This window comes from Hemiscyllium ocellatum, chromosome 14, assembly GCF_020745735.1.
Source record: "Hemiscyllium ocellatum isolate sHemOce1 chromosome 14, sHemOce1.pat.X.cur, whole genome shotgun sequence".
Taxonomy (NCBI): domain Eukaryota; kingdom Metazoa; phylum Chordata; class Chondrichthyes; order Orectolobiformes; family Hemiscylliidae; genus Hemiscyllium; species Hemiscyllium ocellatum.
Window position 1 is genome coordinate 30260796 of NC_083414.1, and position 19274 is coordinate 30280069.

Here is a 19274-nt window from a genome sequence, read left to right on the forward strand (position 1 = left end):
GATCCCTACTATCCTCACAGAATGAAATATTATTTCCTCATCTCCCCTCTAGTCTTACCAGCAATCATGTGAAATCTATATTGCTCTCTGCTAAAGTAATAAATAAGCCTATGACCCCCTCAACTTTCTACATCTCAATCATATAGTCTATCATTTACCTCTATTCCAAAATAACCAATTCCATCCAATCCAAAATTTCCTCAGAGCTCTATTTGGCAGTCCTGCCAACAGATTAATAAATCTCCTTCGTACACTCTCTAATTCAATTCATTCTTTCAATGAGGTGACCAGAGCTGCATGTTGTACTAAAGTACTAAAACAGCAATTTATAAAGTTAAGACTAAATCCCCTTGCTCTAGTATGCTATACTTCAGCTAATAGAAGGAAAGAACTGGATATGCCTTCGTAACCATCTTTTTGATGTGTCCTGTTACTATCACTGACCTACAGACACTCATTCCAAGGTTCCTCACACCTCGCAATATTTTCCCATTAATTGTTGGACATTTCCAAATGTAGCCCCTCACTATTTGGGTAGATTGCATTTACCACTTTTCTGCCTACTTAACCAGTCCATCAATATCTTCCCACAGTCTATCAATTGTGTTATCTATAATCTTCTTGAACATGTTCTCTACACTTGTGTCCAAAATTTTAAATATATATTATGAAAATCAAAAGACCTCATACTATGCTTGTGGAACTCTTCCAGTTGCAAAATCACCCATAAACAATGACCCTTTATTTCCTGCTACTGATTCAATTTAATGCAGCTTGGTACAATCTCCCAGATCCCATCTGTTTACACTTCCTTAAAAAAAATTAGCTTTCCATGTGGGAACTCTGACAAGTGCCTAAGATCAGTGCAGACCATATTAACTGCATTACTTTCAACAATCAACCTTGTTACAACCTTTAGAAATTTAATCAAGTTCATAAGATACAATCTTACCTTAGCAAATCCCTATTGACTATCCTTGATTAATCTGTGGCTTTTGAAATTACAGTTTATCCTACATTGTCAAATTGGTTCCAAAGATGTGTACACTACTGAAGTTAGACTGACCCCAACCATAATTACTTGGTCTATCCTTCATTCTCTTTTTAAAGGAAGGTACAACATTAACAATTATCTAATCCTCCAGCACCACTAGCATATCCAGTGAGGACTGAAAAATGATGGCCAGACATTTTGTTAACTTCTCTTCGGGTTCAATTTACAAGCCTGACCCTGGTGATTTATTCAATTTCAAAAGATAATAATCCCATTAATACTTCCCCGTTGTTTATCATTTCCATCCTTAACCACAATATCTAGACCATCTTAGCATCAACACAAATGAGGAAGATAGTGCAGATATTATGATAAGTATTCTTTAAGAACCTTTTTTTTGGTCTTTTATCCCCTTTAGTAGCCTCTTGCTCTTATGTATTGACAAAACATCTTTGAGGTTCACCTTAATTTTGTTTGTCAATATTCTTTCATTCCCAAGTTCCTTCTGATTGCATCCCTTCATTTCCTAAACTCTTTTGAGCTGTCTGTAGAATTGAATTCCCTGCACTGGACATGAACTTTCCATTTCCATCTTATCTTACCATGTGAGATCCTTGACATTCAGAGGCTCCAGATTTGGCAGCCCCACCCTTTTCCTTTGTGGGAACCAACTTACTAAGAATCTTTTGACTGCCCTCTTTAAATGTCTCCTGCTGTTCTGACACTGACTTACACTCAAGTCACTGTTTCCTGCCCAGTTCAGCTAAATCACTCTTCAGCTTACTAAGATTTGTCTTTTTGCCAATTTAAAACTCTAACTCCTGTTCCATCCTTTTCATTTTTCATTACTATATTAAAACTAACAATTATGATCACCACTATGAATGGCCAGAAATGCTTTCTCCCCTCTAGTAAACAAGGCTGAAGCATGTTCCAGGGTGAGGGCGCAGATGTGAGTCATTCAATTTTACTTAATATATGAGCAATGTTAGATTATATCAGACTATTGGTTTCGTATGCTCTATCAACAATAAGTTTTAAAATAGACTGCCCATATTAAGAAAAGAAATGTACCGATAATGGCTTTAGTTCAGCAGGATGTTGAGATAGCTGTGTTGGCAGAGGTTGTTGAACCTGATACTGTGTTGATGGCAGAGTTGTGGTCTGGACAAGAGGCTGTACTATCGGCACCTGTTTCTGAAATAAAAACAAGAATTCACTGCATAGCCTAAAAAATTCAGAATCTGGTTTTGCTTTCCTTATCTTGTATGTATGTAGAAATCCCATCAAAATTTCAAGTGAGATGGCCCCATCACAAATTGAAACCAGTGCCCATTTATGTATTAAACTTATTTCATTGATCATCCACAAGCAATATAAATTATGTAAAATTAGTCCCTTGAAAGACACCTTTGTTTTTTTACATAGATGTTACATGTGAAACAGGAACAAGAGGCAAAAAAGTAGTGATCTCAATAGTAATGTCCACAACATTTAATTCAATTAGAGTTTAGATTAAGATTTTGCTATTGTACGAAACATTGTATGTTCTCAATACGCAAATAGAATGCAATATTTACTTGAAAACAGAATGGAGCAAAAAGGGGCCTCAACTATGAGAAATCAAAATGTATGCCTAGCAAAACAAAACTAGAAAGATTTCCAAACTGTACAGTAATGCAGTTCGTTCCACAGGGACCCTTAGTTTAATAATAAATTTGCTCTGTTGTAGGCTAATTCTCATCTGTTGAGGTTGTCCTATATGCATTACAGCAAGTGTTGCTGCTGGTTGCTGGTAATGCTGTTGGGGCCCAAATTGATGAACTTGTATAGTTAAAACAACAGATGGAGCATGCATCACTGGACTGGGCTATTAAAAAAGCACAATGACAATATTTTCTTAGTTTTGGGATGAGCGAGTGTTTTTACGCTATTTGTTATTTGGTGCTATTGACCTAAGTGGTAAGAGTTGAAATGTCTGGTAGATAAAACTACAACACATCATAGCAGAAAAACGATTTCTACATTTGCATAGTTAGTTAATTCAGGCTGGGAAGAGAAATTGAAATTTATACTGCTGCATTATTAGGTATTTCAGAACTGATTAGATTTATATGCTAGTCATTAGAAATTTTTTTTAATTTCCACCTTATGCTAAGGTTTAACTACGTCTTCAAAGAATTAAACATCATTGCACAAAAGATGGTCTTGTACAAGTTGCAAATTCAAAGATGAAAAGTGAGTGACAGTGGATCGGTTGATCTTAATATGTCCATTGTGATTTTCCATTATCATTATGCGCCCTTAGTTTAACTTCAAGCAGTCATTTGCAGCTGCAGAGGTATTAATGACATTTTTTTAAAAAATCACTGTCTGGTTTAGCCTGGTCAGCTAAATGTTTGATTTTAAGATTTAAAGAATTTCTAAATCTTAATTTGTCATTTTTCTTTTATGTAAATCTATGATACTGAGGGCATTTGTGTTATTTATTCCAAGATCCGCCTTTTGATGGACTTTTAGTATTAAGGATTGGCATTAAGTTATGTCAGAACAATGTTTTTGAGCATTAAAACTGTGCTAATACGGTTTTTGAGCAAAGTGGTTGCTTTTGCTTTTATATAAATTCTGGGTCTGTAGATTGTTAAAGGGGTAGAAGAAATAGTTTTTAGTAGGGTGAAATGCTCTTCCTCTCAGATGTGGGAGATCATGGAGAATTTGAATGTTCCTGGAGACTATGTCTGCAGGAAGTGCGTTTAGTCATGAATCCTCTCGGAGCACATCGAGCAGTTAGAGGGATAGCTAGAGGCAATGAAGAGTTTACAAGGGCAAAGGGGGTGTGAAGGAAGATTCAGGAAGTTGGAGATACCGCAGATAACAGTAACCCATCCACTTGACTGTATGAAAGGTAGGAGAAACAAGAATCTCCTGTGGCTATTCCCATTTTAAACAGATATGGCAATTTGGATACTGTAGAGCAGGGGATGAGTTTCTGCAGAGAGAATATAGGAAACTAGGCATGTTAAATAGTAGTAATATCTGAACGATTACTTGCGGTCATGTGTTAGTGAGAGTAGGAACAGGGAGGATAGAGCAGATGAATGCATGACTGAGGAGCTGGTACAATAGGCAAGGCTTCACATTTTTGAACCACTGGAATCTCTTCGGGATAGAAATGACCTGTGTAAGTGGGATGGGTTCCACCTGAATTGGAAGGGAACCAATATCCTTGCAGAGAGATTTGCTAGTGCTACTTGGGAGGCTTTCAATTCCTAAGGAGGGGGAGTTTGTGTGTGGGTGGGAACCAAAGTGACAGTGAGAAAAGCAAAAAAGCTGAGACTGATACAGTAGATAAGGAAACAAGTTAAATAGTCAAGGAGGACAAGAGGTCAGCAGAGAATGAGGTAAGACTGATAAATTAAACTGCATTTACTTAAATGCAAAAGGCCTGACAGGTAAGGCAAATGAATTTACGACACTTGGGTATATGGGATTGGAATATCAGAGCTAATACAGAACATGGCTGAGGAATGAACAGGACTGGCAGTTTTAAAAAAAAAGCTGTAGTAAGTATAGAAAGGTAGGTGAGAGAGGAGGAGCAGTGGCATTTGTGGTTCAGGATAACATCACAGTTGTACACAGGGAGGATATTCCTGGGAGATCATCCAGTGAAGTTATATGGGTGGAAATGAGAAATAAGAATGGGATGATCACCTTCATGGGCTTGTATTATAGGCCCCCCAATAGTCCGCAGAACATTGAGAAGCAAATATGTAAGGAGATCTCATATCTGTAGAAAATTCAATGTGTACAAAACAACTTTTTTATTCAATGAGCGGATGTACCGACTAGAGAAGAATCTGGTTTCCAGCATCTGCAGTCATTGTTTTTACCTCGTTGATTTTAACCCTACTGTGAATCCTCTTGCAAGGATGCCTGCCTTGAAGAAGTTTTCCTCCTCTCTCTACAAGAATCTCAGGGAGTCCCTCTCCCACTGCAACTCCCAGGTCTTTTCCTCTGCCCTGATGCTCTTCAACCATGTCGTGAAACAAACTCGGTACCACAGCCACATTTGCTATGCTACTTTCTCCCCACCCCCACCCTCCTCTAGCTTATCTCTCCACACTTCAGGCTCACTGCCTTTATTCCTGATGAAGGGCTTTTACCCGAAACGTCGATTTCGCTGCACTTTGGATGCTGCCTGAATTGCTGTGCTCTTCCAGCACCACTGATCCAGAAAGAAGCAATACTTGGCCTATTTTGGGAAATTTGGCAGGCCAAGTGACTAAGGTATCTGTGGGGTAGTACTTTGGGGCAAAAGATCATAATTCTATTAGTTTTAACATAGTTATGAGAAGGATAGAACTGCTCAAAACATTAAAATTCAAATTGGAGTAAGACAAATATTGATGGTACTAGACAGGAACTTTCAAAAGTTGATTAGGGAGGCTATTTGCAGGTAAAAGGGACATTTGGGAAGTGGGAGGCCTTTAAAAATGATATAACGAGAGTCCAGAGACAGTAAGATCCTGTTAGCATGAAGGGCAAGGCTAGTAGAGGTGTAGGGAATCCTGGATGACTGGAGAAATTGAGGCTGTAGTCAAGAAAAGGAGGCTGCGTATGTCAGGTACAGACAGTTGAAAGTTAACAAATCCACGTAAGAGGGAAATCAGGATTATAAAAAGGGCAAGAAATGGCTTTGGTAGTTAAGGAGAATCTAAAGAGATTCTATAATTACATTAAGTGCAACTAACATTAAGAGTAACTAAGGAGAGAATAGGGTTCTTTGAAGATCAATGTGGCCATATTGTGCGGAACCACAGGAGATGGATGAGATATTAAATAAATACTTTGCTTCAGTATTTATTGTGGAAGAGGATATGGAAGCTAGGAAACTTGGGGAAATAAATAGTGATGTCTTGAAAAGAGTTCATATTACAGAACAGATGGTAAAATGCATAAAGATAGACAGACTTCATCAGGTATATCCACGAATTTTGAGAGAAACTAGGCAAGAGGTACTGGGCCCCTGAGATATTTGTATCATTGACAGCCATGGGTGAGGTGCCTGAAGACTGGAGGTGAGGTAATATGGTGCCATTATTTAAGAAACGTGGTCAGAAAAAGCCAGGGGACTATAGACTGGTGAGCTTTTTGTTAGCAGAGGGTTAGCTGTTGGAGGGGATTCTGAGGGACAAGATTTATCTCCATTTGGAAAGGCAAGGGCTGATTAAGGATAGTCAACATGGTATGGAAAATTGTGTCTCACTAACTTGATTGAGTTTTTTTGAAGAGGTGGACTTCAACAAAGTGTTTGACACTGGCAGCTTTATTCTATTGGGGATCCCAACAACGACACCAATGAGGCACATTTTTATACACCCTGTCAGTCAGGTCATGACTGTCCTAATGGTGCAGCTTTTCCAAGTTCTTGTTCAAACATCAACCAACAAACCCTGGTACATGACCCAGTCACCTCAGATAAAACCACTCAGCTTTTTGAAGAGGAAATGTGAAGAAATTTTTATTTCAGAGGTTGTCAGTCTGAAGAATTCTCAGCAGTGGTTAGCACTGCTGCCTCACAGCGCCTGTAGACCCGGGTTCAATTCCTGACTCAGGCGACTGACTGTGTGGAGTTTGCACGTTCTCCCCGTGTCTGCGTGGGTTTCCTCCGGGTGCTCCGGTTTCCTCCCACAGTCACAAAGATGTGCAGGTCAGGTGAATTGGCCATGCTAAATTGCCCGTAGTGTTAGGTAAGGGGTAAATGTAGCGGTATGGGTGGGTTGCGCTTCGGCGGGTCGGTGTGGACTTGTTGGGCCGAAGGGCCTGTTTCCACACTGTAAGTCTAATCTAATCTAAACATCACTGCTTTATGTGCAACAGTCAGGTTGAGTTGGGTATATTTTTGCGAGACAAGATTGACAAGGGAAATGGAGCAGACAGGAAACTGAAGTTGAGTTAAGTTTGTTGAAGCAAGTTTCCTTTTCATTATCTGCTACTCCAACCAGCAATCTGTCACATTTCTCCCCAAAACAATTGTTATGCCTTAACTTTCATGAAAACAGATCAGCCAGTTGCTTTCACTCTGGATCCCCAAGACAATTTTAAATTAAAATTAAACATTAAGCCTAGCCATTATATTACTCACAAGTGGAGATGAAAGCACATTTTTTAAAATATAAAATGCTCCTTTACTTCATCACTAGCAATTCTAAATCTTCCTTTGGCCAATGTCATAAAAAGTTCAAGCCTGTATGTTCAACTTTGTTTGACCAAGGTAAAACCCTACCTCTTCTCTATCACAAATACCACCTATTTCCATCTCTTTGCCACAGCCCATCCACTGAGCCACAGTTTATCTAATACCAAAGCACTCACCCAAAGTTTTTCATGGCATTCAATAATTTCCACTGTAGTTTCATAATAGAGAACAAAAATGTTAAACTTGCAAAGCCAGATTCCAGTCAAGAAGGTTCAGAGATAAAATTCTTACCTTTAACAGCATACGAGAAAATAAAACCCAGAAAAGCATTTTTTCAAAAAACTCAGTAGAAAGCGATATTAACTTTTCCAAGGCTAGAACATGACTACATTGTCTTTAAACCCCAAACAAATCAGTAATCCACAACTTCTAAATTAAGGCAACAGGTTTGAATGCCTCAAACTGTATTCTCAAGCTATCTGCTACAAATATGCCCAGCTCAGTCACAGACCAATAAGGTTTGCAAAGCTCCTCTTCCTACTTTCTCTCCAAAATCTCATCTCAAAGCCTTAGTGAATTCTGAAACTTAACAGTGAATACACATACCTGGAATATTGACTGCAGCTTTGGCCTCCTTATCAGAGGAAAGATGTTCTGACTATAGTAGGAATGCAAAGAATGTTTACCAGGCTGATTCCTGGGATGTTGGGACTGACATGTAGTAGGCGACTGAATCTGTTAAGACTTTATTCACTCTTGTGCTGTGTGTGTCTAAGTTACACAGAATAGATGCAGGAAGGATGCCTTAAATGAGCAGGGAGTCTAGAACCAGGGGCCACAGTCAAAGGATAAAGGGTAGGCCTGTTAGGACAGAGATGAGAGATTTCTTCATCCAGAGCGTGATGAGCCTGAGATATTCTCTACCACAGAAAACCATTGAGGTCAAAACATTGGAAGTTTTCAAGAAAATAGATATATTTATTAGGGCGAAAAGGATCAAGGGATATTGGGAGAAAGCAGGAGCACGGTATACGGAGTTGGATAATCAGCCACAATCATATGTTGAATGGTAGAGCAGGCTCGAAGGGCTGAATGGCCTACTCCTGCCCCTATATGTTATGCTTCTATGACTAATTTGATTAAGAACTTGATAATAAACCTAACTTAAATAGTGGTACTAAAGATTACAATTCACAGGCAGTAAACTTGGGTTTCTTTGATAATGCGTGTGTAACAGCTTAAGTTGCATGCAGTGTCTCCATTTTGAGCCAGATAATCAATAAAACCAAACAAGCTTTGGAATAAAATTTAATAATGTTAAGCTTCTTAATTGTTGTCAATCTGGTCATTTAACTTTTATTTGGTAGTCACTTCATATGAAAAAAGATTTGATTTTGCAATAAAGCAGTCAATTAATATTGCAGTACCATAATGAAATTATAAAACTTACTGTAGATGTGTGTTGGTGTTGAGCCAACAGCTGCTGTGCACTAATAGAAGGTGCTTGAATATCACTCTGAGGTGGACTGAAGATCTGCTGTACTCTTGGAGGCATCGATTCATGAACGGATGGGTACACTACACTTTGTTGGCTTCCTTGCGAGTCAGAGTAAAGTGTCGACCCTTGTCCACTGTCACAAGTACTGTCAGCTTTAAAAAAAAGACAATTGATGAATAGTAACATTTACTCAGATTTCAGAATACATTTGTAAAGACAAACAGCACAGTAAATTGAGGTCAATTCGTTCAATCCAAAAATGATAGGTGGCAGTATCTTTATGCAATAAAATATTAAGATAAACGTTCAGAACATTCACTGCTTCTTCCACATTTTGAAACTCATGTTTGGGTTGTCAGAATCAGTACTTGCTAACATATGACACAGGTCATGACAATCCACTTCTGATTTATGGCTTCTAAGCAGAAAATTGAAAAGTTGTAGTGCACCATATTATGCTTGCACCTAGGATGAGCCAAATAAAGAGGAAAACCCTGAAGAGGAGGAAATTTGCTCTCTAAATATTTAAGAACAAAATGCAATTCCATCTTGTAACGCACTGAATATACCTATGCCAAATTTGGTAGAGCAGAGTTAATTTAAGTAGAAAGGTGATAAAATACTTCCAATTAAGGTTACACAGACATAGAAAGGTCCATGTATTGTGACATTAAATGCCTTCCATTTCCCCTTGAAGATCCATGCAACAGTAAAATAAAATACACGGTACACCAGGGAGGATAGTCTAAGGGTTTATTTATAAAGCAAATGATATCCTAGGCTTCTTCAGTAGGGATACAGAGTACAAAAACAGAAAAGTTGCATTAAAACTGTGCAAGGCCTTAGTCAACCTTAACAGAAGTACATCATCTTGTCTGGGCATCACACTAGAAAGGATCTGAAGGTGTTGAGAAGAGTGAAAGTAGGACAATTTCAGGAAAATCTTCAGTTCTATAATAAAAAACTGGTATAATTGGAACTGTTCTCCATGGAGAAGACATGGGTGACTGAAGATTTGATAGAGATATTTAAAATCACGAAGGACTTCGGCCAAGTTGATCATGATAAATGATGTTCACTGGTTAAAAAAAATTTGAGAACCAGGGGTGCAGATTTGAGGTAATTGTGAAAGAAAAAACATTAGCAAATACGTTTTCATGCATTGAGTGATTAGGATCTAGAACATTCAACCTAGGAGGGTTGAAGGCAAATTTATTGAGTGTTTTAAGGGATATTAAATCATTACATGAAAATTAAAAAGTTTTGCAGGCGTCTGGAGAAAAATCAGAGAAGTGGCACAAAACAATTTGCTTCTTCAGAGGGCCAGCACGGAAATGATTGACCAGTCTCTCCTTCAATATTGTGCACATTCTATAGCATTATGAAAACCACAGGTAATTTCTAAAACCACTCTGAAATGATTAAAGTCATTTTCAATCCTTTCCCATTGTAATAAAATGTGGACACTGCATTTTCATTCAATGCTACGACCAGCTAGCAATAAATCTATTCAGAAATGATCAGGAAACTATTTATAAACATACTAATTCCTGAACAAACCAGGACCATATAAACTAATGAGGGAGAAAATCAAAGACTGCAATCAGTTTTCAGATGCAACTCAAAATCCATATACTTTAAGAATTTAATGATACACGTGTTTATCAAACTTGGATATAGTGACAGCAACATTAAAAAAAGGATTGTGAAATTGGGGAAGTGGATACCTGGAGTAAAGCTCAGTGATACAGGGCAAAAAAATAAATGTAATATCTCCATATAAAAATCAATTGACAATTCTCATTATTAAAAGTTGTTAAGGCATTACTGAGTCAATATTGATATTAGTTAAACCATCTCCATTCACATTAACTATTTCTTGCACTTTACCAATGTGTCAGAATGGTATTTTTTTAAAAAGATGGGACTACCTGCAAAATGAAGACCAGTTAAGCAGCTGAGAGAGTAAATGTTCAAATACAAGCAATTACACTCAAAATTGTCTGCAGGCATTTCAATGTCAGATTCTAATTATTATTTGTATTGATTTGTTTAAAAACTTCCTTCATTTATAAAACTTTCCTCATGAGTGAGCATTTCTAGAACAGTCATCTGGCTCTAAATGTGGATTGTCACAGCACTTATAGCCATCTCAAAATAAAAACACAGCTTATTTATGGAAAACAATTTTTGCTGAGTGTGCTTCACAGTACTTTACTGAATGCAATTTTACATATTAATCTACAAATTTTACATTTCCTTTAAGCCATACTATTCCTTTTTCAATAACTTTTGTTTATAAGCACAATTAAAATAAAAAAGTCATTTCACAGAAGTATTATATAATGAGAAACAGAGTCAGATATGTAAATACACGGCTAGATGACCAAAGAGGTAGGATTTTAAAAAGTTGTCTTATTGGAACAGTTATAGTGTAGACAATTGAAGGTGCTGCCACCAATGGTGAAATGAATAAAATGCAGGACCTTCAAGATCTTAAATTAGAAGATTTCAGATATTTTGAAAATGTTGCAAGGCTGCAGAAGAATACAGAGATACAAGCAAGCACAGAGAAACAGAATTTAGGGCATTAATAGGGCATAAACTTCAAACCAGTTGAAAACATACAGATTCTATGGAAAGAACAGACAAAAATTGCTTTTTCAAAAATCAACCAGTAATCAAATGCGCTATTGGAACAATATTTCGCAAAAGAGAACAATGAATGAAGTCATACTGATTCATGGCAGCAGCTTACAGCAAAATATTGAATAGAGTGCTATGGATTTTTTTTTAAAACAGACGTCTGATTGTTTCTTAGACTAACCTCTCTCAGAATGTGGATTACTGCTTTCAATTTCTTTGGAGGTGATCAATCATAGATCAATTACTAGATAACCAGCAAATTACCTTTATTAGAAATGACTAATAATTGATTTCATACCAGACAGGACTTTAAACCATTTCTATTTCTTTAAAGCAAAAACCTAGTAACTACACTTACACATAACAGATGTGACACTAACGAGCAGACTCTGATGTACATGTTGATCGGCTTCAGGTTCTTCTAGTTCGGAGGGGATTTGCAGACCTGACTGGGGTGTACATGTCACTGGATGAAAACAATCCTTCTGTCTTTCCAATTCTGTTGTTTCTCTTTGGGCACTTATCACAATTACTTGCTGACATCTTTCTCTTCTCCACTTAATTAAGGCTACTCTGTCTCGTATTGACTTGGCAACGGTCTTGGCATCACATTCTTGAAAGAAACCAGAATCAATCTGCAACCAAACATCAACATTGAATAACGATTATAAAAGTCAAATGTAAAATATTTACCAAACAATTGAAAGTTGCTACAAATGACAGATTTGATCAATGATCTCAACCTACCGAACTGAAAGAATTTTATACTCAATTGCAAAAATAATCAGTTTACATCTGTTCAATGTACAGTACTAGTAATGCAGAATTTTAAAAAAATGTATTTTCTTTACATTTAACATTTTGATGTAAAGTAAAATACAAATTACAGAAATAACAAATCTTCAGGTTCCTACAGCTACCACCACATATGTTAATACCAAAAATTAGAATGGTTAGCAACATATGGAGCATATAGTGACATTTCAATTCTAAATTTGATTAAATTGAAAGAGGATAAGTTACAAACTTGTAATCATTAGTTTCTCCCCCCAAAAATTCATTCACACCTTAAAATTCTTTCAAAATGCCAACTCAGTAATAATTGAGTTACTACCTTTCCACATCGTAAAGCCCAAAGTATCAGTAACATTAAAATGATGAGCCAAAATACACCAATTTAATTGCATCATAATCTGGCCTTCATCTAAAAGTTTAAATATCAGAATACAAAACCTTAAATGGAGAACTTTTGTTACAACTATGTCATGTAATATTATTCATATTGCAGGTAAGTAATTGTAGATGCATTGCCCTGAATGCAAAATATTGAATAAGTGAAATGTTTAATGAATATTAAGGTTGTTTAAGGTTGCCTAAGAGGGGAAGAATGAATAAATACAAATCTGGTTTTGTTGTTTCTACATTTCATGCTTTGTATGTTTTGTCTATTAAAATGGTGGGTTTTTTTTAAAAAGATCAGAGACAAGTAAAAAGCATGCCTTTATTTTTGTTTTTTTAAATAATCTGTTGACTGAAATGAAAAGGATCAGTTTTGAACAAGGAATTTACAAGCAATGGCTGGAAGTTTTCCAAAGAGGGAGTTTGATACCAATCATGAACTCTACTTATGAAGCAGAGGGCTCCAGTGATATGCATATGAACTGGAACCAACGGGTTATTTACAAATGAAGTTGACTGTTGTTGATAATTGGTCCCAAGCAGGGACTCTACCTGCCAACAAGGTGATTAGTTTCAAGTCACCTAAACAATTTGGGCAGTGAGGAAGACAGACAGAAGCTAGTTAGAACAGAACAGAAACCAGCAGATCTGCATCAGCCAAAAACCAACTCTGTTCTCTGCAGCAAGACACTTTATAAACCTGAAGAAAGCCTACTTATTCTTCCTTCAGCAGATCCTGCAAATTGTAATGTTGAATTGGGTAAGTCAGATCTCTTTCACAAGTGAAGCAGCCAACCTGTGCTTCTTGTAAACCTGCGGAAGCATTCAGAAAAATGAAGGTCGAGGAGAAACCTTTGGATCAGCAAGAACCAACCCAAAAACCATAAGAACAAAGACTATGGAACTATTTTCTCAGTTTTCCCTTTGCCCTTTTTTCCCCACATTTATCTTTGTCTATGTGTAAGGAGAAGATTAAGGATTTGAGTTGACTAAATTTAGTAAATTTATGAAACTGCTTATTTGTAGCTAGAAACTAATGATCTGCAATAAGTAGTGACTTTCATCGAGTACATAGACCTAGACCATGTTCTCTACCAATCTGGTTCTGAAAATTGGGTAGCTTGGGGATTTTGTGTATTTTGTTTATAAGCTTCACTTTTATGTGATGACTCTGGAAATAGTGGGGCTTGACATCCATCCATTAAATCAATGAGTTGTGACACTGTAGTATGTGGGAGCTGATGGATAGGATTTATATGCATTTGGAAAGGCAAGGAGTGATTAGGGATAATCAACATGGCTGTGTGTGTGGGAAATTACATCTCACTTAGAGTTTTTTTGAAAAAGTAATGAAAAGAGGATTGATGAAGGCAGAGTGGTAGACGTTGTCAATATGTACTTCAGTAAGGTGTTTGACAAGGTTCTACATGGTAGACTAGTGACCAAGGTTAGATTACATGGGGTACAGGGACAACTAGCCATTTGGATACAAAATTGGCTTGAAGGTAGAAGACAAAGGGTATTGGGGGGGGAAAGGGTTGTTTTTAGACGGGAAAGCTATGACCAGTGGTGTGCTGCAAACAACAGTTCTGGATCCACTGCTTTTCATCATTCGTATAGATGATTTGGATTTGAATAGAGGGATTGTGGTTAGTATATCTGTAGATGACACCAAATTTGGTGGTGTAGTGGGCAGCAAGGATGGTTACCTTAGAGTACAATAGGACCTCAATCAGATGGGCCAACGGGGCGCGGAGTGACAGATGGAGTTTAATCACGCTAAAGGTGCGGTGCTACATTTTGGAAACGCGAATCAGGGCAGGACTTGCACACAAAGTAAAGACCCTGGGGTGTCTAGCCGAACAAGAAACTTTGGAGAGCAGGTTCATAACTCCTTGAGTTGCAGGCAGATAGGACAATAAAGGTGGCATTTGGTATGCTTGCCTGTATTGGTCAGTGCATGGGGTATAGGAGTAGCTGTACAGGACACTGGTTAGGCCACTTTTGGAATTATGGTCTCCCTGTTATAGAAAAGATGTTGAACTTGAAAGGGCTCAGAAAATATTTATAAGGATGTTGTCAGGTTTGGAGGATTTGAACTTATAGGGAAAGGCTGAATAGGCTTGCAATATTTTTCCTGGAGTGTCAGAGGTTGAGGGGTGACGTTATAAAAGTTTATAAAATCATGAGGAACATCGATAAGGTGAATATTCGAGGTCTTTTCCCCAGGGTGGGCAAGTCCAAAACTAGAGGGTATAACTGTAAGTGAGAAGGGCAAGATTTAAAAGGGACCTAAGGGTCAAAATTTTCATGCAGAGGTTGGTGTACAAATGAAATGAGCTGCCAGAGGAAGTAGAGGTGGTACAATTATAGCAGTTAAAAGGCATCTGGATGAATATATGAATAGAAAGGGTTTATAGGCTTATGGGCTAAGTGCTCATAAATGGGACTAGATTAATTTGAGATATCTGGTCAGCATGCATGAGTTGGACCAAAGGTTCCGTTTCCCTGCTGTACAGCTCTGCGTCTCCATTCTATGTCTAGTTACTCTTTTGTCTTAATATTCTTGCATAAACTCGTTGGATTTTCCTTTACCTTATTTGCCAAAGCTCTCTCATGTTCCACTTTTGCCCTCCTGATTTCACTCTTAAGTGTATTCCTATACTGCTAGTAATCCTCAAGGAATTCATTTAGCGCTCTATACCTGACATACGCCTCCTTTTTCTTGACCAGAGCCTCAATATCTCTTCTCATCTCATGTTCCGTACTCTTGCCAGTGATGTCCTTCACACTAACACGAACATGCTGGCCCTAATCCTCATTATCTCACTTTGGAAAGCCTCCCACTTGCCAGATGTCCTTTTACCTGTGAACAGCACCTGCCGACCTACTTTTGAAAGTTTTTGTCTAATTCCATCAAATCTCCTACTATTACAACCCTATGAACCTTAGTTATCCGCTATCTCCCAATATAGTTGCTCCTCGATTTCCCACAGACTATTGGGGGGCCCATAGGACAATCTCATCAAGGTGATCACCTCCTTCTTATTTGTCAGTTCTGTCCATACAGCTTCACTCTACAATCCCTCAGGAATATCTTAAATACTGCTGTGACGTTTTCACCAATCAAAAACGTCACCCCTCCTCTCTTGCCTCACCTTCTATCCCTGGATCCTGGAATATTGAGCTGTCAGCCCTGTCCCTCCCTCAGCCATGTTTCTATCATAGTTATGATATTCCAGTCCCATGTTCCCATCCAAGCCCCAGGGTCACCTGCTTTACCAGTTAGGTTTCTTGCATCGAAATAAATGTAGTTTATTCCTGTTTAAGGCTCTCCCCCACCCCCCCAACGCCAGTCTAATTTAAACTTAAACCTATTTCAGAGATTACTACCCTTGTTGCCCTGCTTTTTAACCTCCTAACTCCTTGTATTTACTCTGCAGGTCCGCATTCCCTTTTCTACCTATGTTGTTGGTACCACTACATACAAGGATCTCTGGCTCCCCTTTGAGAATTTGCTGTCACTGTTCAGAGATGTTCTTGATCCAGGCACCAGGAAGGGAACATACCTTCATGAATCTACTGGAGTTTAGAAGAGTAAGAGATGATTTGATTGAAAGACATAAGATCCTGAGGGGGCTTGGCAGAGTGGATGTGAAAATGATGTTTCCTCTTTGAGAGAATCTAGAGGTAGGGGACCAGTACTTCAATGTCAGAGATCAATCATTTAAAATGGTGATGAGGAGCATTTTTGTTCCTCTTAGAATGTTGATGTTTGTTGGAATCTCTTTCGCAAAAAGTGGTGGAAACAAAGTCTTTAAATATTTATATGATGGAGAAAGAGAATGGAGGAAACCAATCCACTTAATATCTCAACGGACCATGAAAATACCTTGTACAATAGGGGCAGAGCTTTGAAACCAAGTGACTTGTTGGTCAGGATCTGTTGGCAACCATTGGTATTCCATCAATATGATCAGACACTGAAGAATTCAAGTCTTTTTTTCCACTTCTAAAAAAGCTTTACATTACATTTGTAATATGAATTTTACCATTTCTTGTGCAACATCATCAGGGTTTTCTTTATTCAAATCAAAGCTGAACTCAATAGCTCCATTGTCCTTGGGCTTGCCCTTCAGCTTCTTAGGATCTTCAACCCAAAGTCTCATAGCAATTGAATCTTTTTTTCCATCATCCTCTTCAGCAAGCTCAACCCTTAGTCCAGTCTCCTCCGCAAAGAATGCATGATTTAATAGATCCTTTATCGAATATCTGGAAAACCAATGATTATTTATTCCATTTGGGGTAGAGTTGCTGCTTTCGACAATACACAGTCTAGACATAAACTAAATCTAGAATTGAGCTAACTTTGACAGATTAATTATTTTCGAGTTCCCACTCAAACACATTTGCACAATGCAAGAGCTGACAAGAACCAGCACAATATTTTAGAATCAAGTACTTTAACAACAGTAACTTGACAAGATTTTGATTAATAAAGCTGAAAATCAGTTTATGAGTTGACAAAAAAAGTCAGTCACCACCTGTGATTAACCCAATCCTAAATTACAGAAAATAACTCAAAAACCATTTTGAGACATTTCTCAGTTGCACTGGGATTCAGTTGTCAGTTTTGTTGTAAATTTAAGAGTTATATGTAAAACCATTTAAGCCATGGCTATTGGTAGCCATACATTTAAAATGCTTAATTTTTTGTTTAGCTCCTCTTGAAAGCCTACAAATACAATTAGTGGACATTCCAACGTGTACAGAATTCATCGTGGGGTATTGCCAATTTTGCGCTTGAGTGCAATTTTTTAAATCAACACACAGGACCGTATAACTGTGGTGGATCTAATTTGACCTTGAAACTTTATAATTACTTGCACAAATCACATTAACTGTAGGCAAGTTAAGTTGAAACTAGCAGAATTAGCAAATGCTGGTACTTTTGCAGCTATATTTCAGATGTACAGAACAATCAAAATCTTCACATTCGTAAATGTTATTTTAAAAAAGTCATTGCAGAAATTATAAAAGTGGTTAAAATGCTACATAAAATAATTCGGTTTATTGGGAATATGTCTCGTTGGGAGGGATGCTTGTCAGAGTGTCAGTCTTGACTCAATGGCCTGAACAGCCGCTATCTGCACAGTAGGGATTCTATGAATGGCATTGGGGTGGGGGGGAATGGCATGTAATAAGTTGCATTTCCATCCAAACATCTAAATTTTCAAATAAAAGACGTTTGCATACACTATCATTGACACTGCATTACCCATGTCACCCACGAGACTCAGTGATTCTCATGCATAAGCAAACCATTTATTGTTCTAATTAGTCTCTCTTTTGTTAGTTTCTTTATGTGTACGCATATTGTCAGCTTTTCCACCACTGGCCATTTAGAATGATGTGTTGTTTAGCTGTGTTTCAAAATCTTCTCACCAACTGTTGATTTATGCTGTTGCCTTGAACACCTCTTTCCTATAGCTTCTGTCTTACTGTTTGCCTGCTCAGCAGTCAGTATTGTCTGCAGAACATTACAAATCTCCTCTGACACGCTTAGAGTTATTGATCTGAGATTCCAACTTATATTTGCTATACTCAGTGGCTTTATATTTGTGCTTAATAATTGGAATTTCAAGTCTTCATTTTTACAATAGCACTGGACTCTCAAATTAGTGCATCCTTGTGGTTGGAGTACTACTCCATCACAGAGCCTCAATTTTACCTTTGAGAGTTTCATTTTCTAATTGCCATCTGGCATAATCTTATACATGCCTGCAAAAAATTTTACAATGGGCTACCGTCTATTTGGCACTTAATTATTTGATGCTCTCGCTCGGATTTTCACAATGGTGACAATACATGCTAGGATTCGCCACTACTCTTGACATTGCAAACCTGTCCTAAGATGTGTATTGAATCAATTGCACCTTTGTCTGACATATCTCTAGTCTCCATGCTTGACTTTTCAAATTATTCAAAAGTGAGGACTGCAGATGCTGGAGATTAGAGTCAAGATTACAGTGGTGCTGGAAAAGCACAGGTCAGGCAGCATCCGAGGAGCAGGAGAATCAACGTTTCGAGCAGGAGCCCTTCATCATGCTGTTGCAGTATGACCTTTTATGCCCAAGATAATTTATCTTTCATGCAATTGTTGTTCAGTTGTCCAAATTCACAGAATTCAATAGGCTCCTTTCACCATTAGGTAAAAACAATGACTGCAGATGCTGGAAACCAGATTCTGGATCAGTGGTGCTGGAAGAGCATAGCAGTTCAGGCAGCATCTTTTGCCATGAGCTCTATTGTTAAATACATATCACGCTACATTCAATGCACACTGAACATATAACTGAATAGGTTATGTCACAAAATGGCAGGGAAAATACAGATTATGCAAATGCACGTCTAAAACTTAAGATCCAAATAATTTGAATGAAATAGTTTTAGAAAAGTTGCCAGATGAATTAAAAGAGCTTATTCCCCAAGTAATATTGAGACCACCGGAAACAAATCTACCTTTTCAACACAGGACGAAAGAGCTTGTAATCAGATTTTGACATTCTAAGATTGCAAACAAGTCACAAGGCCAAATTTTGATAAAAATTTGTAGTGTTGTCCCTAGGCATGGTTATATCCATGCATATGCGCAGCATTTTCCCCCAAATCAAGGGGTTTTGGTTCTGTTAAAATCTTTGGTGAAAGTAGTACTAGGAATCTTATATTCAAAGTATAGCTGCAATTTTCTGATTTAA

General features: G+C 37.7%; 1 protein-coding gene across 4 annotated transcripts in view; it reads right to left on the reverse strand.

The window, feature by feature from the left end:
• wnk2 (WNK lysine deficient protein kinase 2) overlaps positions 1-19274 on the reverse strand; it is a 171674-nt gene that overhangs the window by 81401 nt on the left and 70999 nt on the right. For all 4 annotated transcript variants that reach the window (XM_060835563.1, XM_060835562.1, XM_060835561.1 and 1 more), the window contains exons 6-9: positions 16569-16788; positions 11696-11972; positions 8644-8843; positions 2069-2191 (exon numbers count right to left, since the gene is read on the reverse strand). In XM_060835563.1, the coding sequence (XP_060691546.1) occupies positions 2069-2191; positions 8644-8843; positions 11696-11972; positions 16569-16788 (820 nt within the window). The remainder of the gene's footprint in view (positions 1-2068; positions 2192-8643; positions 8844-11695; positions 11973-16568; positions 16789-19274) is intronic.